Below are 23149 nucleotides of genomic sequence, written 5' to 3'. Positions count from 1 at the left end.
AGTTTCATATTTCACATCAACCGAGGATCCTTCCATCTAGTAGTCAAGTAATAAGAGAAACTTGAATTCTATGTTTCACAAAATGCATTTTATATCGATTTCTCAATTTCCAAGAACTCTTGTTGAGGTGGGAATCGCATTTTCCGGAATCCGTGCTCCCAGTTACTAAATAGTTTGATTTTGTGGGGCTGGCAGCGAGTTGGAAATTTAGGTGGATCCTTAATAAATTGGAAATCCAGATCCATAACTAGATCAAGTTTGAAATGATATATACATGCCACATTATGATACCTTTTTAATGTAATTTAATAAATACATTTAATAAATGCCAAATTTTCGCTGCTTTGAAGCAAGACCCAATGCTCCTAGCAAAGCTTATGCAAAGAGGCCCGGACTCTATGGTGGTGGCAACCGATGGGTGCCCAATTTTTGACACTTCTATCTCTTGGGCGGAGCTGAGGATAGATTGAGCTAGTCTGTCTCATGCTCTACATGTATTGATGGCCAACGCAATCCTGCTTGGAGGTGACTCGGCTACTATAATCGGCTGGATTCAAAGGTGCACTAGTGACATAGGTGGCCGCCATCTTCTGCTCCGAGATATCTAGGGCATAGTAAGCAGAAACATTGCCTTCCTGGCCAAGCACATGTATAGGAAGGTCAATGGAGTTGCGGACTAGGTAGCTTCTTTTGTGACTAATCATTCTGGAAGAGTTTTCTAAACTAGTGAGAGGGAGTTGCCTAGAGCGCTCCATGACTTGTTATATTTTATCTTTTTTTGGATATATTTATACTAGTCATCCATTATATAACACACACACACACAAAAAAAAAAAAAAAGCAAAGATGATAAAAAAAAAAAACCTTATGCAAAGTTGATATTAAAATAAAAAAAACCCTTGTGGAGGATGGGAGCTGGCTAAATTGGCTTGCTGAAAAGAGTTCGGGGCCTCTTTAATTCAAAATTGATTTAGAGAAATGTGGTTCTAGGTCATGAACCATCTATGATGCAAATGGCCAGAAATAGACTAGTTTCCACCATTCACGCCACAGATACATGATGGTCTGGAGGAGCAAATTCTGAGGGTATCTTATAAATTTTTTGACCTTCGACAAAAAAATGATGGATTTTGCTCAGATTAGGTCATTATTAAGCTAATTCGCATTAGATCTATGTCACGTGATCATTATGCTCTTGACCTAAGTCTCTAGCTGTCGACGATTTTCTATTGCATGCTCCTATATTTCTTTATCTTTTTTAATTTATGTGACATATACTTGAAGACCTCGTGCAGCAAATGTTGAGAGTATCTTATAAATAATTGTTTGACCTTCTAATCAATTGGCATGCATGCTTGCTTCTTCCTTTGAGAAAAGAGGAAGATGCTACCAATCTCGACTCGATTTATCGAGATAATTAACATTTATTGATCGAGGCGAGATCCGAGCCAGGATCACTTGTGTCCAAACTCAACTGACTTCACTGATATAAACTTAGTAGGCACGGCATTGACCTGTATACCTAAAAAAATCAGGCTATCTACATGTTTGGTTTGTATTCATTTTTTGAATGAAATAAACACTAGCAAACAAAATGATGGGTATGATCCAGCTCAAAGACCTTCCTGGGTCGGCACTTCATTGACAGAAGCTATGGGCCCAGGCTGATGGTTGGAATTGTAGTGTTTTTGACTACACACCAGCCTCATATCAAATTTTAGGGGCCCATACCAAAGAATCCCAAGACAAATTTGCGTATAAGTTAAGGCTTGGAAGGTTGGTGAAGATGGATGCTTCTTATTGCCAAACAGTGCCCCCAGTCAACGCAGATAGGCAAGACAAATGCAGCAGCAAAGTCTTTTTTTTTTTTTTCTATTTTTCTCTCCACATGTAAGTGATAAAAATCAACCCAAAGTATATCGTTTCGGTACTGAACTTTGAATTGGTGCCAATCTGTTACTATATTGCTATTGTCCGGTACAAAATTAGTTCAAATATATCAAATATCTGTACGTCTTCCATATTGTATATCGATACCGAACCGATATAATATAATACACTTCGTACCGTCTGATTTAATACGGTATGGCATAATTTGTACCAACTAAACTCAAAATACTTCTAAGAATAATTTGGTTGTAATATACCATTACATTGCAATAAATAAGAGTAAGGAGTTTTTTTTTTTCTTTCAAAATGATAAAAACTGGGAGTCAAATCTCTCCGTACTGTACATTTTTCTTTTTGTCATATCTAATGCTTACTTTATTGGTAATCAATGTCTTAAAATTTCAGTCCATGTCCACATTTCAATAGACAGTTGAACAAACCTTTAGAAGAGTTATCCATCTGAATCCAATGGAGAGAGAGTTGCTCACTTAAAATTTATGATGTTCCACCCTAAACATCTAGGATCATGAAAGATGGTTAATATTAATTAATTTCGCTCTATAACGACTCGAGACCTGACAAGATAGTTTCTTAATTCTGAACCTTAAGTGGTAGCTGCCCATTTTTCTGTCATGCGGGAAACCAGGGATCGATATTTTGAGTCAACTTGGTATCAGGTAACTACCAGCTTAACATCATGATGAACCTAAATAGGTTTACTTTAACGCCAGGATGTGTCCTAATGAAGGTTACGAGCAACCTCAGTGCAAAATTTCAATGTTGCTGGGCTCAGTAGAATCGAATTTACTAAAGCATGTCAATCTTTGAGGTAACACAATATTACAATGCTAGCACCTAGGTTGACCAAATCTAATGAAACTATCTTAGGTATCATATCTACAGTGCCCTCATGAAGGCTATGAAAAAATAAAATTATTGTCTGATCACTATCTTTGGGGCCATAACTCATTTCAGAGATTAAAAAAAGTTAGATACCAAGTCAATTTTTGTTTTGTGATGACACAATCCTCTTAAATCTCAACACGCGTCATTTCTTCTTATGTTCTTCTCACCCCTGCGTGCAACCTTAATGTTGCTTTCAGCGGCCATGGATTTATCACCTGCTCTTCCCTGTAACATCGAGAACAATGCTATAACGTTCGCTTGCCATGCCATTGATCACTTTCTAATGTCTATTTTCTTCTAGAATCAGGCAAAAAGAAACCTTCCCCTCCCCCAATCGCCATCACCAACTTGTAGGAAGACATATTCCAGTTTAGAGCCGTATTGAAAAACTATTGCCTAAAAATTGATATATCGTTATTTTATAATAGTAATATAAAAAAATAATTTATTAAAATAAATTTAGAAGATTGAAAATAATTTATCTGGATCAAGATAGTATGATATACACTGTCCTAAGAACATGATTCACCTCCTACGTGTATGTTTGCAGCAATCTCGTCTATAAGGTACAATAATGCAGCTTAGCATGATTCTTCTCTAACGAGTATGATCGATAAGGAAGCTTGATTCGATCGACTTTTGTATATGTTCGGAAAAGAAGAAAAAGATAGGAATTACAAAGTTGAAGGATAAAAAAACTTTATTTGTGGAAGAAACTTTCAGCAGGAGACAGAGTACCAACGGTAAAAAAGAAGAGGTTAGAATGGATAAGGATTAATTATGGAAGAGTTGGAAAGGCCGAAGAGATAAAGATACGAACACATTGCATTTTTTGGAAAATTAATGTTTTCTTCGAAAGCAAATGCTGCATTGAATGGCCTTTTACTTGGTTTGCTTCATTAAGCAGACGCATTCAAAGTAATGACATTGTCTATCAGAGATTAACTTTTCTTTTTTTCCTAAACATGACGCACCGTCCAAGCTCCTCCAGGGATTATTATGAAATATTTAATTAATCTACATCGACATATAATAATCAACATTTGTAATTTCCTAATCACAAAGTCTCTTGGGAAAGGATGATAATTTAAGTCGACAGACATCTGATATGATTAAAGTGTACTGCATTCCATCCGACGTTCCAGAATCCTCGACCACATCAAAGCTGACCGGGCTCTCCTGTCCATCAATGGTCCAGCAACAAAACTAGCCGATGGAGAAAGGAGGAGCGCACAGAGGAAGAAGGAAGGCAACTTGGACTTTTCCTTAAGTATAATATATGGCAAGCGAATAGCGAGAGGCCATGAGGTCGTACGCGGTCGAGCGTTGCATCTAAGCTCTTTAAATGCCAGTGAGCCGCACCAAACCCCAGCTGTCCCCTCTATAGTCTATTCTTCACACAGTAGGTCTCCCCTCATCTTGTGTTCCGTCTTCTCTCCTGGTTGGAGTGCGTTTTTGGTTTTATTAGGCTTTGAGAGGTCTGGGGATGGGGAGAGCACCGTGCTGTGACAAGGCTAACGTGAAGAGAGGGCCATGGTCTCCAGAGGAAGATGCAGTCCTTAGAAACTATGTTGAGAAGCATGGCGCTGGTGGGAACTGGATTGCTTTGCCCCAGAAAGCAGGTCTTTTCTTATGTTTCTAAGTCCTTAAATCTTCCATTTTGCTCTGTTTCGATGTTCTAGGCTCTTTGTTTCGAGCCTTGCTCTTCCAAATTCTTCTTGCTCTCACTCCACATTTCACTATTTATTAACAAAAAAAAATAGGTTTGTTTTCATGTCATGAGTAATTCCTTTTTTAGATTATTGCCTCTCGTCCATTTATTAATTTTATCCAAAGTTTATCAGCGAACTTTTTTTTTTGTTTGAGAAGAAAGATCATTAGCAAACTTGTTTTAGGATTTTCTACCAAAGTAGCGGTCTCCTAACCTTCTTTGTCCATTTACAATATTATTTTTTTTTGTGCTCGACGTGGACTCAAAACTCACTTCACTTGAACTCCTTATTTCAGGCCTCAAACGTTGCGGCAAGAGCTGCCGCCTCCGATGGCTAAATTACCTCCGACCAGACATCAAGCACGGCGGCTTCACGGAGGAAGAAGACAACGTCATTTGCGCTTTCTACAGCAAAATTGGAAGCAGGTATCACAACCTCTCCAAGTATATATGATATCCAGCCTTTTACTTCAAACAGTTTCACTCATTTTGCTAAAGATTTGCTCTCCGGTTGTATTGAAATAGGTGGTCTGTTATTGCTTCCCACCTGCCTGGAAGAACTGACAATGATGTCAAGAATTATTGGAACACTAAGCTCAAGAAGAAGATGATGGCCACCAACATCACCTTCACCTCCACCTCGACACCACCACCACCCCAGCCTCCTGTCCTCCCGATCATCAAGGCCGAGGACCATGCCGGCGCCGGCGCTGATTTCTCGAAAAGCCTCGGCACAGACTTGGGCGTCGCTCATGACTCCCCGAAGCTACACTCCGGGATCACACGGTTCTCCATGATGGTCGACCCGATGGAGCAGCAGCCTGATTTCTGCCGGAGCGTTGGCATGGCGCCGCCGGAAGACATCTCGGCAGCCTCATCGTCTATCACGGTCGACAGCAGCGGCGGCAACGGCTGCATTAATTGGTCCGCCGATGGAGTTGGTGGCGACGACGCGTTCCTCTTTGGTGACTTCTTTGGTGGCTATGGATTCCAGGAGGGGATGGGGGTGGCATCCCCATACTACTATTCAAACCTAACCAGCATGTGAGCTGCTAATGAGACCAGGACACAAGAGTTGCAACAGAGTCTCACATTCTCGTAGAGGAAGCCAGTCAGAAAGATCATGGAATTAATAGATTCTGTAGGAGTAGTAGTAGTAGTTCTAAGCTCAGATGCTTTACTTTGTTTTCTTTGTATTTTTGAATGTTGTGTTGGGGTGGTATACTAGAAACCTTGATGTAAATTAAGAGAAAAGGATTGGATTTTAGATGAAGTCACCAGAAATTGACATTAACCTCTTGTTATTGGTGTTACCGTTTCAAAGTCTCTATAATTAATGACCATCGTTAACTTCTTCAATGTTTAATGTTTCATCATTTGAGACCTTGTCTACTTCGGTCTTCTGGGCCCAGGCAATGAAATGTACGTGAGTGAGGCTACGGTCAGCAGGACTGTTTTTACCTTCTGGCGGACGCTCAGAGGTCACGAAACTTGCATGGGTGGTGGAATGGCCGGTTCAAAGCTCGGGAAAAAGGAAGGAAACGTAGGCACCAGACGTTTTCAAAACTTCCTCCGGGATTCCCTCTTCCTTTATATTTGCCACTTGGGTTGTCACCTTATTTAAATGTAAATAATATAACGGGCCTATATATATTCTTCTTATTTTTTTGTTTTATCTCTTGGTGGTCTTATCTTTCTTTCATGAAAGGACAGCGTGGATGTTGGAATATGTCAAAGCATCAGTTTCGCAGAAACTTCAGTCAAGCCTATCAAATTAATCTATCCATTTCTCGGGGGAGGTCAAATCTTATAGAGTCAATTTACATCCCATAGTTTGGTATATATTTTATTCTCTTATAATAATATGGCTAGCTTAGTCACTGATCATGCTTAGAAGTAATAATTGAGTGGAGGGTACTTTTAACAATTCCTTTTAGTCTAAAACCCCCCCACCCCCTTTCTTTGCTCAAGATGACAATTATGATTTATATAATGTGCATTAAATGTATCAAGAAGAATAATATAGTGCTGTTGCACCTTCATAAATCTATATTTGCAGGCAAGAGTTTGTCATTTTGCTAGAAGCTAGCACCTAATGAAGACTATGTTAAGCACAATTATATTCAAAGTTATATGAAATTCTGAAAATGAAGTGGAAATATAGACTGTTGTCATATTGATAAATGATTTCTTCCTTTCAAAACAAATAATTATCCCGCACAGCCTGTTTGCAAAGGATTTTTCAAAACATGCATGATGAAGGAAGTGAAATCCTAGAACACTCCATTAGAAATTTAGAAGGTAGGAGTGTTGATTTACAGACTTATATGGTGTAGCTTTCAGCATATTAAGATACAAGAAGGCCATTTCTAAGATTGGTTTCACTTTGTTGATTTATGCATCCAAAGTCTAAACTATGCCAAGCTAGCTAGGTTATTTGGTTGCTAAATTTACCTTTGCTGAAAAGCCCTACTCGAGAAGTCTTTGCTGTTTTGGAATCTTGCTCTTGGACTTAAAGTCACTTCCATGTGGTTTCAGTCGGCAGCAATCTCACTTTAGCAATGCCTTCTATTTAACGTTGCCTTGACTTTTAAATCCATAGATTTATGTCGCTTTCTTAGTTACAAGCACCAAAAAAATGAACTTCTCTTATTCTAATGTAATTATACATTAATACATTTTGTAAGCCATAATGTTTCTTGACTTTTGTAAAGCATTGCCTTCCCATCCTCATATTTAAAACAAATGCACTAATTTTGATTAAAGTTACATATTGCAATCTTCACTAGCTTCTAGAAGTTGTGATCTTTCATGAAATAGAGACACCATGTTAGGTGGTGTTTGATAATCCAAATAGGATCACCAAGGTAATTTAAGATTATTGGCAATCCTTATCTTGGGGTAGTCTGATCTCTGATGGTCTAAGATTACCATAATTAGTATGATATATTTTAGTGATTAAAGATTTCTGGATATCCACAAGTAATCTATTTGGTATTCCATGAGAATTCAAGATCACTATCCATGTAATACTAAAACTACCTCTAATATATTCCATAAAAATATATTTATTAAACATATAAACTATATTATAATAAAATATTAATATATTTATTAATATATTCCCTAAAATATATTATTAACCCTATAAATTATTAATCCTATAAAGATATATTAATTGTTATTATAGAACTAATATTTTTATTTATACATATAATATATTATTGTTAATACTAATTGTTGTGGGAATAAATTGTCTGAACTTAGTCTCACATCGACTAGATAGCGGAGAGGTATGTTCTTTAAATGGAGGGGGGCGACTCCTTTCTCTTCAGAGGTGCCTTTTGTGGGGCAAAACCGTGCGTCGGGAAGAGACTATGAAATCCCCTTCAAAGCGGACAATACCCCTGAGGAGAAAAAGTCGCCTCCGTTGTCTGAGACCGGTGAGGACGAGGTCGGAGGGCGGCAAATCCCCCCTAGCGCTGGACGCACGGGCTGGAGGCCGATCTTCCTTGACCTCATCAATGGTGCTTTCGTTGAGAGCCCTTGACCCCGGCACAGACCCCTCCGCTGAGGGGGCTATGTTGTGGAAATAAAGGGCCCGAACTTAGTCCCACATCGACTAGATAGCGGAAATGTATGTTCTTTAAATGGAGGGGGGCTACCCCTTTCTCTTCAGAGGCGCCTTTTGTGGGGCAAAACCGTGCGTCGGGAAGAGACTATGAAACCCCCTTTAAAGCGGACAATACCTCTGAGGAGAAGCAGTCGCCTCCGCTGTCTGAGACCGATGGGGATGAGGTCGGAGAGCGGCAAATCCCCCCGTAGCGCTGGACGCGCGGGCCGGAGGCCAATCTCCCTTGACCTCATCACTAATATTCATTTTGATTAGAAAAATAAGGCAAATAGAGTGATATATTAAATAATTTCATTATCATCGTGGGTTGGAAGGTGATTTGAGAAGTGGGGATGAGTTAGAATCAATGCCATGTAAGATCATCATGGTGTAACCAAATATAATGATCTCATTATCTCTATCCATGTAACCTTTGATCTTGGGATAATCACCTCATACCAAACATCCCTTAGGTGCTTTATCTCATGGTAGAGTAGACGACTTATCTACGGAAAACCGATCTGAAGGGTTGTGAGAAATGATTCAAATTGGCCAGTCTTACTGGTTCTGATTGGATCCTACATAATTTTTGGTTTGATCTAGAATTAGCTAGATATGACTTCAAACTCATCTAAGAGTTGACTGGAACATTTGAGCTAGATAGCTAAAATAATAGACTCACATGTTTCAGTTAAGCATGTCTACTATAGAATAATAGAATAGAACTTGAGTGCAACTCGAAACCAACGTCCTCGGCACGGCACCAGACAAACACACTTCCCTAGCTAGTTACACTATGGAGTCATCATTACATTTCGTTGGCTAGAAACTGAACACATTTTAGTATTTTGTCCACGCTTAAACGTTTCAAGTTCAATGACCAGTCTGGTTTAAACAACATGCTCTGCGATAGAAATATTATACGACTCATGATGGTTTGCTGGTTTTGCTGATCAGCCTCCATGCAGAAGACCGTTCTTTCTCCAGCTCATCATGAAAGTTCAAACAAAGATATGACAAAATGCAGACAAGTTGGCGAACGATTAGTGAATAATGAGTGATTAGTCAAGGAATCGATCGATGTTGTTATCTCAACTTGTTTGCTCCCACAGTTCATGTTTACTGATCTTTCTCCAGACATGCAGCCTTGCCGGTGAGTTCTCGAAGCGACGACCGGCTATCTTTTGGGGCTCGTTTGGTTCGGAGGAAGCATTTTCCCTCCTAGAAATATGATTCCTGGGAAGAATATTTCTAAAAAGAGAATATCTGGGAATGTACTTTTGGCATGTTTGGTTAAACATGGGAAAATGACAGATTTTCAGAATAGTGCTTATGTTTGATTGACCATCCATTTTCCTGAAAAAGTTATGTGTAATTATTATTATATTCTTAATAAAAATTAGATCTTTAATGTCTTTTTAATGCTGAAGAGCCTTTTTGGGAAAAAATAAAGACGAAGTGATTCCCGCCTCATGGGAAAGTAACTTTCTCATGTTTCTAATGGGAAAGACTTTTCAATGAAATGTGAAAATCATATTCCTATGGGAATACAACTTTCCTATCTTTCTCTTTTGAAAACTCCAACCAAACAAGAGGCATCTTATTACTTTTCTGTTGACCACACTTTCTCCTCTTCTTTTCCCGCGAACCAAACGAGCCCTTTGGAGTGAATGAAATGATATCAGGTTGGATCTTTCAAGCAAAAGAATGTTAATCTTCTTTCACAACGTCAACCATTTAATCGCCTCTCGCATATATCTCAAGGCATTCCGAACTCTTTCTTTTATCCATTTGTGCAGATCTTGAAGTAGTCCTTGCACGATCCAACGATTGACGTCATGAAAAATACAACCCGAATCCGAATGAAATGTCCAAAAACTAAGAGGTTCATGGCCTGTAGCCTCAAGACAGCATTGGGCACATGGTGTTCCAACTTGAGTAATCTACAAAATAAAGAGAGCCTATGGAGAAGGCTAAATGAGTACTTATAAAAACTGAAATCTTGCGGATAGAATTGTAGGAATATCTGCTCCTACTTGTCATCCCTCCCTTCCATTTGGTTTCATCCTAGTGGAATTACAGCCTGCTGCTGCCAAGAGGAGGCGCGCAGCAAACAAAAGAAGAACTGTTGTGTTACAAGTAATTACGTAGCCTTTTCTCTGAATTTTTTTTTGAACATGGTAAAAATCAGGGAAAAACTCAACCTACAACTTGGATTTGGCATTGACATTGAATTGTAGGATCCTACAAGTCTCATTTACTTACTTTAAGATGCAATTGATAAAATGTTGATCATGATGGTATATTAAAGGTGAACATCATTTACTAGGAAACACTTAGTAGTCTTGAAAATAAAAAGATAGCCATATTGCTGTGTTCTTTCCTTTCTGTGGTTATCCACTCCTTTTGACCTGCAAATATACCTGCTTTGGTATCCGTGTTTTATGATTAAAAAGGGTGCAAGAAGTCAAATATTTACAATGCAAAAGTATCTAAAATTAGTTAGATTTCCAGTGGTCTACAAGGCAATCTAAACTCTTTTGATGACAACAGTTACGTATGATTACAAAGATCTAATCCAGATCCTTTGGTTAATGTCACTTGTCTAGAACATATGAAGTCAAAAGAATAGGTCATTTATATATTCAGTATGGACTCATAATTAAGTAGTTTCCAGAGCCATATCTTGATCATCCACGTATCTGGTAAAAAATCTTGAGCAAACTTTGTTTAGATTTTCTTTCCCAAAGCAAAGGCAATTACCAACATTGCCCCTTCCTTTGATAGGCTTAGGTTTATCAACAGCCAATATTGAAATATATAGATTATACTTTTATTAGCTCTCGGCACTCATATTAGATAATAAGTTCATGGGTAAAAATCTACAAAAATAACAGTGGGTTGGACAAAATCTTCTATTGCTCCATCGTTTATTTGCCCAAAATTACAAGGTAGGGACTAGTGAGGATGCAGAGAAAGATGAGGTTACTTCCTTTAAAGATGTTGCATTCTTTGAACAAGTCATGATGTGGTCCATGTACATGTTACCTTGACATTTGTAACCCCAATTTTTTCTGGTTCAATTCTTTGGTATTTTCAGGGCTCTCACTTTCAGTGTTTAAGGTTGGTCGTCCCTATGTGATCACAACACCTTGCCGGTTTTTGGAGAATAATGTGGAAGGTGACAAAATATTAGAATTTCAACGAAGGGAGGAGAACTTTTTCTATGCATGTAGAAAATAAAGAACGGCATTACTTATTGGCGAATTTTACATTATCACTGAACATATTTTATGTAAAAAGTGACAAAAATATATTAGGATTTCAACAAAGAAAGGAGAACTTTTTCTACGCATATAAAAAATAAAGATTGGCGTTACTTATTGGCGAATTTTACATCATCACTTAATATATATTTTTGTTACTTTATTCTTCTTATAATTGATATGTAGGAATTGAACACTTCTTAGTTCTCCTTGTTTCATACTCTCTCTTCAAATTTGACTCTAATTTATCTCAATTGAATAAATTTGGGTGGCTAAGCCTCCCTTCATCTCAAAAAAAAAAAAAACTTTCTTGTTATATCTATATCGTTATATCTATATTATTGGTTATAACTAATATAACTAATAATACAGAACTAGATATGATTAAATAGAATTAACAGAATTCTATATTTCTAAGGGTTTGATTTGTATCGTATATATTACATATGTTAAGTTAAATATGCTAACTTAAATATTTCATCACTAAATCCATTTGGAATTTTTTTAACGATTCTGATACTTTAGTATCACTAAGTATCAATACTCTTCATTGTGTGTGTGTATATATATATATATAACATAAATAAGGTAATATTTACCAAACCAATTAAGTTTTTTAAGGCTTGATATTTGAGATGTGAGTCAGGAGGCAACATTATCCCATTAAATAGCTTGGATAGGGTCTAGCACTTTGTTGGAACAAGCCGTTCATGGAAGACAAAAAAGCACTAGTTAATAGAAATTCTTGCCTTGTTTGTAGTCAATATATAGTATACTTCCATACAAGGTAGAATCCCTTTGTACTTTACTTTAGGAACCCTCCTATCTTTCAAGAGGTTCTACCATAGTAGACTTCATTGGGGCTTACTTATATAAGGAGGCCATAAATTAAATTATCCTTTGGTTTACTTATCATAGATTGCCTTTGTTTAGTTATTAGGGGTGACAGTATTATTGGAAGCTGAGCATGAACTTGGGATTTTTAACTCTTGTTGCCTTTTCAATTTCCTGTTCTCAGTTGGCTAGTCTATTACATAGAAAGCTGGGTTTAGGGATTCTACATTAAGAGGCATCTAAGTTAAGAGGAACCAAAAAACCGTCCTACTATCTATTTCGTGTCTTGACCTACAAAATTGAACACTTTTAAACTCATCATAGCCCATTTTTTTCCCCCCCTTATGCATTTATCTTCATGGCAATACTAGTTGGTGAATATTTATCTCACATTTGACGATCTAAAAAGGTTGTTTCCTTCCAAGGACCATTTAGAGAGACGATCTAGCCTTATATCATCCTTTCAACTATTATGGTAAAGAGTTATCCAGTTAGACGTATTCATCAAATGGCTATTACTTATGAAATTATTAGTTGGATTGGATCCACTAGCTCAGCAATAGATCAGTCCAATCACAAATCGACACGCACAAACATGGCATGTATTGCTCCCCTTCCCTCCTGTGTGTGTCTATTTGTAGTTGTAGTCCACCGTTGAGCTAGTAGACCTGATCCAACGAATAACTTCTTCTATTACTGTGGTAAAAATGATTGCACGCTCTTGTGGCATATTTTCAGAAAAGGCCTCAAACAAAACTCATGGGAGGAGAGTTAGCAAAGCCCTCTCACACAAATTCAGTATAAGCCAGGGGCCAAACAACCTTGACTGTGGGCACTAAATTTGGTCAATATTTGCAGATGCAAAATCTTAGCTCAATGTGCCTGTCTTTGTCCTTCTCATTCTAAAAATTTGACTGGATCTTAGCCCTCAGCTCTATGAAGACACCAAGAATTGGTCAGCCGATCTAGATCCCTCAAATGATGCATTTTATATTTTTTGGGTAAATATGCATTTTAGATTCAAGCCAGGGTTAAGTCCTTTAAAATTAAAAAAACAGAACATGAAAGAAGAATGAGCCAATTGAAAAGAAAGCTTGTTAAGCCCCTAAGTCCATTTGTTATGTCAGGTCAATAGCAACGAGTTCTTCTATTATAAATATCATTTTGTGTTCTATCTTTTTACGTTTGACCATTGTTTAGCTTGATCATATCAATCCGTGTGGCCAATTCCAAGTCAATGGACAAATCATCTTATAATCAGCTTGAACAGATCAATGCACATCTATCTGAAATGATCGTTTCACATTTGTATAGCTCGTTTCACTTACATTCTTTTTCCTCACTCTATGACGAGTCTTTTGCTCACCAAATATTAGATTAGCGGTTACTAAGGTTTCAATCATCCGGTATAGTTTACAAACGACATCATCTTGTTCTTATAAATTTTCTTGGAGGAAGTCAATGATTCTGAACATCATGTTGTTCTTTCTTTTAACTCCTCCATATTTTGAATCTCTCTCTCCATATATATATATATATATATATATATATATATATTAAAAAAATTAATGAATTCACAATAAGGCTCCGTTTGGCAAAGCGGTTGGCAGTAGAGCCTTTTAAAGTAGAGATTTTATAAAAAACTATTTACTATTTGGTAACTATATTTAAACTACTATGGAACTTTAATATGTATTTGGTGAACAAACCGAGAAAATACTTTTGATATGACAAAATGACCATAAAAAATATTGAATAGTATTATACAACAGAGAATAATAAAATATAATATATATTAATACATAAATATATGATATAGTATACTATTACTGTAATGTAATATAATATTGTTATAATATAGTAATATAACATTGTATACTATAGCATAATAATATAACATAATTTGATATTATACAACATAACATATCATTGTATTATGATATAATATAATATAATATTATATTTTATAGTATAATACAATAATAAAGGTGTAAAATATTATTATTATTATTATATATTAATATTTTATTAATATAATATCAATATAAAGAGATATTTTCTGTAATTATAATATTTTATTATGGATATTTTGATCCAAAAAAATATAAATCAAAACAGCTTTACGATACATGCTAAAAGTATTTTTCCGAAAAAGTTTTATTTTGAAGCTTCTTATAAAAAGCTGTTTTAGCTTTCTTTCGATCTCTTATTTCATTCAAATTTTTTTTAAAAAAATTATAAAGTAACTTTTGGCTCACCAAAAATTTTGCTACATGGGCCTTAATTGGCTCTTTTGTCAGAGGTCCAGCTCACCAAAAGCTCCATCTAGAGGTCCAGCTCTTCGTGTTAAACGCACCGCTTTCTGGGCCTTACCTGCGGCTGCCGTTTATTTCACTAAACCTCACCCTACGTTGATCCTTTAATTTCACCAATTCGCTCATGCCATATGCCATGGATCCTACCAGGGACATTCTTTGGTACCACTTTTGGGCTCCATATCAGAGGGACAAGACCGCAGTAGTTTCATATTTTTTCTAATTAGAAAAATGGACAAAAAACGACAGGCTGTGATTTCCTCTTCTTGCTCGCGAATTAAATTTGAATACCGGCCCATACAAACTAATCGTTCGGGCCGAGGCGTGATCTGGAATTCCTCGAATCCCAAACCCTAAGGGGGAGGAGGAGGCGGAGGAGAAGGGAGGGAAAGGGAGGGAGAGATGAGCGTAATCGATATATTGACGCGCGTCGACGCGATCTGCAAGAAATACGACAAGTACGACGTCGAGAAGCAGCGCGCCGAAAACGTCTCCGGCGATGACGCCTTCGCCCGCCTCTTCGCCGCCGTCGAGTCCGACATCGAGGCCGCCCTCCAGGTCCTCCACCGCTTTCTCCATTCTAGGTTTTCTTTTTTTGCCCCCTGATCATCTCTTAGGTTGGAATCTTTGTTCGATTCGCGATGGATTATCGGTGGATTTGTTGCGCAGAAATCGGAGATGGCGGCGCGGGAGAAGAACAGGGCGGCGGCGGCGGCGACAAATGCCGAGATCCGGCGCACGAAGGCTCGGTTGATGGAGGAGGTGCCCAAATTGCAGAGGTTGGCGCTCAAGAAGGTCGGCTCCTTTGTCGTTGTGATCTTTTCTTTTTGTTAAAACAAAAATTATGCCATTCAATTGCATTTTTTGGTCTGTTGAGGAACAATGCAGCTACTTTAAAAGTTGTGTTTTGCGTTCCATTTGGTATTTGTGTTATTTTGAGATTCTTTTATAGGCAAATTTGGTTCATTTATGCGATGGGTTGCCTTTTGTGAAGTGAGGAGCGATGCGATGGCTTTTGGTGACATACGGGCAATGTGGCTTGACAGATTTAGTAATTTCCATTGTAATTCTCTAAAGTTTCGGATTATAATTTTAATTTTAGGTAAAAAAAGGTCTAACCCAAAAAAATACGCAAACTGGAATTTTAGGACGAATGGTTGGAAGAGATATAAAGATTCGTGGAAAATTAAAAAGGTTGACATTTTACCTAAAGGGTATATCAGTTGTTATAATTGTATTTCCATTTGTAACTTGCTTCTTGAACCACATTTGCATTTGTGTTTAATGAATGTTTTATTAATTGTTGGTTGTCAGCTTGATCCAAGCAGAAGGCAGAGCGATTGATTGAAAATGAGCTTTAATAGGGGTCCATGGTGAAGAGACTAAGTTTTATGCTGTGTAAATATTATGGGGCCAAGCTCTGATTGAAACCCACAGGACCTTCACTGAGCCATGGAATTTGTAGATAGGAGATTGGGTGCATATGAAGAAAATTAAGAATTTTAGTTAGATGGGAAATTAGGTATTGAAGGATGGGAAAGCAAAAACATTACTCTATCGATCCCATTCTTGGGAATATGCTAATTTAAATCTGTATGTACATGTTCTTTTGGATTGATGGAAATAATTGTAGTAATGAACTCGCAGGTTTGTTTCAAGAATTGAAGGCCTCATTGCAGGATTTGTAATTTGTATGGGTTAGCAGGAGCAGCAGGGGTTGGGGCTAGGAATGAGAATTGAGCAGAGGTATCAAATATTTGAGATTTGCTAAGGCAGGTGGGTTTGGACACATTATGACTCCATAGGCTTTTATAAAGAAATTATGAAAAGGAATTATAATGTGGCCATGTGTTTGGGGAGCTGTATCTAGTTTTGTTGAATCAACTACCACATTCTTTGATATTGGTACTGAATGTTAGTGGAAACCCTTTGAAATTGGTGTTTCTTTCTTGATTGATAATAGAAATTTGATCCTTGTTGGTTAGCTGCTGTTTTAGCTAAATCTGGTTGAAGGTGTCCTTTTCGAGCATCTTTTCGCTGGGTTTCAGTATGATAGTTGTGATTTCCGATTGCTATATCTACGGCCCTAAACTGACAAGAGCTTTAGTTGAGCTGGGCGTGAGTATTGCCTTAGAGATCTTACGGAGTGCTAACTTGTCGCACCATTGACACCAAGAAATTCTATGAACTGGTTACAAGATTAGCTTTTATGTATGGATGGGTGTGCACAGGTAAAAGTTTCATTTAATATGGATGATAATTCACCCTAGGTGTGCTAGGACATTTTTTTATAGATTGTCATATGTATGTGATAGGTATATGAAGCCTGACACTCTTGATGAAGCTAAATATCTTTGTTTTGTGCTTCGTTGAAGTTGGCAAACTACTATTTCTTATCACTTGTCGGTTTGAAAATTGAATTCAAAATCCAGATTGTATAGAATCTATAATTCTTTCTTAGTTCCGCCATAGCTATTTTCAAAGATAGTGTTAGCATTTTGTCCTTATCTGTATTAAACTATTAATGTCAAGTTCTTTATTGGTTATATTGTCTAAATTGATCTTAGAAAAAGTAATTTTTTTGACTGTTGCATGCATGATTGATGCCTAATTACCAATTTATATATTTTCCTAGAAAATTGAATCTAGTATGCTTACATATGGATATTGAATTTCAATATTTAGAAACATACGGAATCAGTAATTGAAATGTCTGGGAGTTTACATGTTCATGTTATATAATTTACTTTTGGCTTTTTAATCAGTTGTGCATTGCTTCTTAGGTTTGTCCTGATCTTGAAGACTTTATGGAATTATATTTAGGAAAATGGCTGATGCATCTTACAACATCATTTTGTGGTACATTTATCTAATGTGAATTTATTACAGGTTAAAGGACTTTCAAAAGAAGAGCTTGCTACACGGAATGATTTGGTTCTTGCACTACCAGAGAGGATCCAGTCGGTTCCAGATGGAAGCACCACGGGCACCAAACAAACCGGAGGCTGGATTGCTTCAGCTTCTCGCCAAGAAATTAGATTTGACTCAACTTCAGGTTATCAATTTTGACTTGTTATACAATATCTTTGCAAATTTTTCAGTTGAAAAATGATGGTAGAGTTCATGCAACTAAGTGACATTATGCATAAATGTTTATGATGTTTTATATCTAGAACTTTGTGCTCGTCTATTTGGTTTCTGCAAATATTTCTTTTGTAAGTTTATCAAGGTTGCCAGATGTCTTACTAGCTGCAATCTTACCTGGATATGTGACACGGGTGTCAAGCATCCAAGTGTTTGGAAGAATCTGACATGGGGATATTTCTGTATCTTATAGATGTATGTAAATATATAGAATTACGAGCTAGATCTATGCTCCTCAAGTTCATATAATTTGATAAAATAGTTGCTAATTATTATATTAGAATTAAAGCTTTTCATAAAAGTGTGACAAGTAGACATGTAATAGTAATGGCATTATAATTTGATTGTATGAATTGTCAAGGAGTGTCATGAAATGTCTCAAGTGTCTGACTCATCAAAAAACCTAAAATTTTGGAGTATCCAGGTAACACTAGTTAGCTGATCTTATTTGGTCCTCTAGACAAATATAAACATAGAACTTCCAAATCAATATGATCTTATTTGCTCCAAAACACTTCCGTGGTCCACCTCCCCTCATCCCCTCCCCCTTTTTTTCAAATCAATATTATTTCTTTGCTGCCAGAATCTATTATAATTAGTTGTTTCAACCATTATATTTCATTTTACAACTTTGCTTATCATTTAATTCGTGTATTTTGTAAACCAAATAAGTAGATGTTCATTGTTTTATACCACAAATTAGTCCATATTCTAAAGTTAGCACCTTTTCCTGCTCTCACATCAGCATCTGCTCCTATGCATGTTGAGTTCAGGCAGTTGAGTTGTATATGAAAGTGAAGGACCATTCCTGACCATTTTTTTAAAATAAATGTAGATGGAAGATTTGAGAGCGAATACTTTCAGCAAACTGAAGAATCAAACCAATTCAGACAAGAGTATGAGATGCGTAAAATGAAACAGGCAAGTATTTTTCTCATGATACCTCATTTTATTATTGACTTCTGGTTTACTACTCTAACATGTTAAATCAAACATTTGATATGATTTGCAAAAGTTCATCTGAAATGGTGCTGTTTAACAAGGTCTCTTCAGAGTTTAACAAATTTAGCTCATAATTGGACGAATTTCCTAGCACATCGCTGACTTAAGTTATTGCCTTTTTATGTGTTCTCTTTCATCTTACCCTTCCCTGTCTTTCTTAGAATTTCGTTCAATTCTCACTTTTTTTCTCTCTCCTGGTGTGCGGATGCTATTTTTCTGACCTACCATCAGTTGGTCTACCTCCTATTTCTTTGGGTTGACTCACTATATTCATGCAAATGAAATTTCACTTCCATCAGTTGTTGAAATTTTGCTTCCCAATACATTTGGCACCCATACAATATGCCCGGTATTCCAAGTCGTCCAATTCTATGCCAAGCTTCAGACATCCTTTTTTGCATTGTTGAGCATTTAGTTTCGTTCATTGACTCAGCATATTTACTATGGTCCATTTTTTCTTCCTTAGATTTCTTTTTCCTTTTTTGGTTCAACTTTGCATAGCTCTGCCATGTTAGAATTCGCATATTTGGGCCGTTTCACTATGAATCTTTAAATTTGTTCCTTCCTACATTTTCATGTAGGCTTGAATATTCTTGACATGCCGTCTTTGTGTTACCTTTTTCTCTCATCTTGGTTTTTCTTTATGTTCTTTTTCTTGCTGATCTAATCATTTTTCTCTTTGAGTTACTTCTGTACAATCTGCATGCTTGGTGATCATATTACGATTGACCTTGTCTGACTTGCTGCTCCTTGTGATACTAGTATCATTATTCATTCTCTAGCCTGACTTCCCATTGACAACTCAAGATTCTTGATAAATAGTTAAGCCTGTCACGTTTTGGGTTCATATTGTTTATGTTTTGCAAAATGATGATTCGAGGAGCACATCTTTGTCTAATGAATATATAGTTTGCAGAATAACTTTCTGCTTTAAAAAAAATTCCTTGCTAACAATGTTGTTAGTATCTTTGCAGGATCAAGGTTTGGATGTTATATCTGAAGGTTTGGATACACTGAAAAACATGGCCCATGATATGAATGAGGTTTGCTGTTGCTTGTTATATACACTAGATGGTAGATATTATGAGAGGTTTAGTATTGACCTTTTTACTTTATCCATGCAGGAAGTGGATAGACAAGTCCCTTTGATGGATGAGATTGACACCAAGGTTGGATATTCTGCCTTTACTAAAATATTTCAGGAGCAAAACTTAGCTTGGTTATGTATTGATTAGTATATGGACACATATTACAGGTGGACAAGGCTACTGCAGACCTTAAAAATACTAATGTGAGACTGAAGGAGACTGTTAACCAGGTACCCTTTATTCTATTTGTAAATGGCATATACATCTTGTTAACATGCATGGTAATTAGATTTTGAGTACTTCCAATTTAGCTTTAGTAAGTTTGCTTTTGAATTTGTTTCAGCTGAGATCCAGTCGCAATTTTTGCATTGATATCATCCTGCTGTGTATTATTTTGGGCATTGCTGCTTATCTATACAAGTAAGTTTGTTTTGCACTTGATTTTCATTAATTGGGCTTATGCTGAAAATAGTTATTTTTTCCAATTTTCTTCTGTTTAATCCCAAAGGAGAGGTTGTCTTACGACACTGGATTTTTTTTTTTGGGGTAGAAACCACTATGAGCGTTGATGCATGAGATGATTATTTTTTTTAATCATGTATAACTTTGTGTCTCCCTTTATCTCAATGTTTCGATTGTTTGCATTATTGAAAATTTCATGGGGTATGTTTTGCTTGGCACCTCTATGGCCGTCTGCATAGAGAGGATACCAGGTTTTGGATCTTCTGAATAGGAATTGATGACACGAATATATCTGCGCATGCTTGCATTGTATATGCATTTTATGCTTATGTGCTTCTTACAAATAATAGTAAAATATTAATCAAGAGGGAGATGGCAGATCTCATCCAAGCCTATGGAGTAATTCAGTTGATGAGGCATATCTTATAGAAAGAATCTATGAGCTTATATATCAAGAGGAACCATTAGTCAAAGCATACATTGGCCATACTATTTTCCTTTTATTTCACAAATTGTTTTGATGTTTTGTAATTATGTTTAGTATTTTAATGCGCTGGACTAGAGTTGAAGGTTTTCTAGCCATAGTAGCACCTGTGCCAGTACAGATATATCTAAACATTCTATACAAAACTCTAAAGCACAATAACCATCTAACCTTGTAACCGGAAAAAAAGGCCTACCCTTCATCAAACATCCATAGGCCCTATGAGAACCGCATGGTTACTTGTTTTTCTTTATTATTAATATATTTTATAGTCTTGTGAAAGGTAAGGAATTTCACATGCTTCTATTGTTATTTAAAATAATAAAAAAGACTAAAACATGTCTTATTGACCTTCTGCTGGTAATTATTGATATTTCATCATTAAAATCATTAGCAGATGTTTCTCTGTTTTTAATAAATAGTCGCATTAATACAAACACATTGGTTTATGCTCCATATTCCATATATATCATTCCTTAGGATTTATTTTATGTACAGACGACAACATCTCTCTCTCTCTATATATAGACATATCCTCTTACGTGAGCCTCCTCAAAACATATTTTAGAATCCCTGGGTTTTTTCTCATGGTCCTGCCTCTAATGTTCTCAACTACATACATGATGAGACACAGTTGCTAATTTTATATCTGTGATAAAGTAAGCCATCTATGGACCCAGGAAGGTATTGATGCATCCGTCATTCTATTTGTGGGCTGTATCACGTGTAACAACCCTATCCCCAAATGTACATTTTGTTGGAGGGGCATTTAGTTGATGTATTTTTGTAATAATTTGCATGCCATTGTTATTTCAAATCCTGCATGCAGCATTATAGTTATAATACTCGATTAAACTTGAGATTTTCATGTTAAGAAGTAATGCCTCGAAGCAGAATATATGGAGGCGACTTCATACCTAATTAATCATGGACAAAATGCTTGGACAGAGGGTCTTCAATCTTTTCTTAATGAAGCATGCTAGTATTTCTTGTACATCAATGCACAATCATACCCATGTTGGTGATTTGTCCATCAAGCTATCATATGGGTCTGAATTCTGATAGCCCTCCTTCCTTGGGGTTAGAGTCAGGCCAGCTTTTATCTTTCAGCACATGTTTATGTATAACCTTCAACCAATGTAGATAATGAGATAATTTGGATATTGTAATTATTTTTTTTTCTGGCATGTGCTTCCAATAGTGATCATGTTTCAGAGATATTATTTTTCCTTTGTTTAAAGTATTAAAAACAAAGGTACGAACACACTTCATTTGTTAGGTCACTGATTTTTATGACTAGTATGGCAAGAGTTGGCGATTCCTTTCTTGGCTGCAGAATTAGAGAGATGATATTACACTCTTGCAGTTAATACAGGAACTCTTTGTAGGACACATTTGTATAGATTACTCCAATGAAATCTTTGAAAAAGTTCTAGCTGGATATTTTTACTTAAATGGGAAAACAGAAAGTACAGGGTCCAGTCTTGTCATGAGATTTGCACTAAAATTGATTCCATAAACTCAGCACCATTTCCTTTTGATTTGGTTAAATTGAACTCTGTGTGATGATTGTTACCAAAAAAAACCCTGCATGATTAGAAATTAATATTGTTTTGCATCCACTCTTTCTACAACTGCGGTACCCAAAAAAAACTCTTCAGCATGTTTGGCTCCAAGACGGAATCCTTATTGCGTTTGTTCATTTCTTATTTCTTTTTCGTTGCAGTGTATTGAAGAAGTGAGCTACTTGAAAATTTGGTACCTATGCTTGGTCTTGCGTCTGACCACGAGCATGTGTTCAATGGGACCAAGATGGGCTAATCTGTACGCATTGATGCCTCCCTGTTCTCTGATTGCAATGTATATTTGTTTTCAAACTAAATAGCGACATATTTTAGTTTTCTGGATATTACAGGAACTTCGTGGCTTGTTTTTTTTTTTTTTTTTTTTTTTGCTTTGGCGTGGCTTGTGCATTGATAGCTTGAGTTTTTTCTGTGTTTTAGAGCCCAGAGACGGATGTTTGCGGCTTAATGACCGGCTGTCATCTTATGCATCGGATGTTTGATAGCTTGACCAGATGTCCCTGACTAGCGTTAAGATAACTGATGCTGCTTAAAATATACTTCAACTCTGACACTACTGGATTAAAATAAGGTGGAAATTTGGGTGTATTCATGATATCTGAGTCCCGAATGGGTTTTGGGGGTCAAGTTTGATAAATTTTCTAGTGACGTTTTTTTTATTTTCTCCTCAAGTCCTCTTCTTTTTGGAAAAAAAAATGATTTCCTTGAAAAGCCATTGTCCAAAGTTGAACCGCCTCTTTCTGAAGTTGAGAATATGTTGAGTCTAAGTGGTTTATTTGTTGCTGCTGCTGGTGTTGTTGTTGTGTGTGAATGCAACTAGGTTAAAAATCATCCCAACACGAACCATTGTA

The 23149-nt window shown here is 36.6% G+C and overlaps 2 protein-coding genes across 4 annotated transcripts; both read left to right on the top strand.

Annotated features, from left to right (window-relative positions):
* Positions 1-4169: 4169 nt before the first annotated feature.
* On the top strand, positions 4170-5866 carry LOC103711204 (uncharacterized). Its single transcript, XM_008797264.6, has 3 exons — positions 4170-4418; positions 4804-4933; positions 5033-5866. Exons 1-3 carry the CDS (start codon positions 4283-4285, stop codon positions 5553-5555), a joined length of 789 nt encoding a protein of 262 aa, XP_008795486.3. The 5' UTR covers positions 4170-4282; the 3' UTR covers positions 5556-5866.
* Positions 5867-14756: 8890 nt separating this feature from the next.
* LOC103711203 (syntaxin-71-like) lies at positions 14757-22893 on the top strand. 3 transcript variants are annotated; one of them, XR_604738.6, is made up of 10 exons: positions 14859-15093; positions 15205-15330; positions 17425-17590; positions 18515-18600; positions 19656-19724; positions 19806-19850; positions 19937-19999; positions 20113-20189; positions 22442-22539; positions 22719-22893. XR_604738.6 is itself a non-coding variant. In XM_008797261.5 (9 exons), exons 1-9 carry the CDS (start codon positions 14938-14940, stop codon positions 22455-22457), a joined length of 804 nt encoding a protein of 267 aa, XP_008795483.3. In that variant the 5' UTR covers positions 14757-14937; the 3' UTR covers positions 22458-22893. The 3 variants fall into 3 exon arrangements, 2 of the variants coding, with proteins under 2 accessions (XP_008795483.3, XP_088561012.2); XM_008797261.5 differs by having other exon boundaries at positions 14757-15093; positions 22442-22893; XM_088704886.2 differs by lacking the exons at positions 22442-22539; positions 22719-22893 and having other exon boundaries at positions 20113-20193.
* The last annotated feature ends 256 nt before the right edge of the window (positions 22894-23149 follow it).

Source organism: Phoenix dactylifera, chromosome 9 (assembly GCF_051530095.1).
Source record: "Phoenix dactylifera cultivar Ajwa chromosome 9, Ajwa_hap1_PhDact_Kaust_v1.1, whole genome shotgun sequence".
NCBI classification, from domain to species: domain Eukaryota; kingdom Viridiplantae; phylum Streptophyta; class Magnoliopsida; order Arecales; family Arecaceae; genus Phoenix; species Phoenix dactylifera.
Note: the sequence above shows the minus strand (reverse complement) of the source record. Positions and strands in the feature narration are given on the sequence as shown.

Coding starts and splice junctions, on each gene's coding strand:
- LOC103711204 (XM_008797264.6), top strand. CDS start 4,283: ATGGGGAGAGCACCGTGCTGTGACAAGGCTAACGTGAAGAGAGGGCCA. Junction 4,419..4,803: donor TGCTTTGCCCCAGAAAGCAG/GTCTTTTCTTAT, acceptor TCCTTATTTCAG/GCCTCAAACGTTGCGGCAAG. Junction 4,934..5,032: donor TACAGCAAAATTGGAAGCAG/GTATCACAACCT, acceptor GTATTGAAATAG/GTGGTCTGTTATTGCTTCCC.
- LOC103711203 (XM_008797261.5), top strand. CDS start 14,938: ATGAGCGTAATCGATATATTGACGCGCGTCGACGCGATCTGCAAGAAA. Junction 19,725..19,805: donor TGGCCCATGATATGAATGAG/GTTTGCTGTTGC, acceptor TTATCCATGCAG/GAAGTGGATAGACAAGTCCC. Junction 19,851..19,936: donor TGGATGAGATTGACACCAAG/GTTGGATATTCT, acceptor CACATATTACAG/GTGGACAAGGCTACTGCAGA.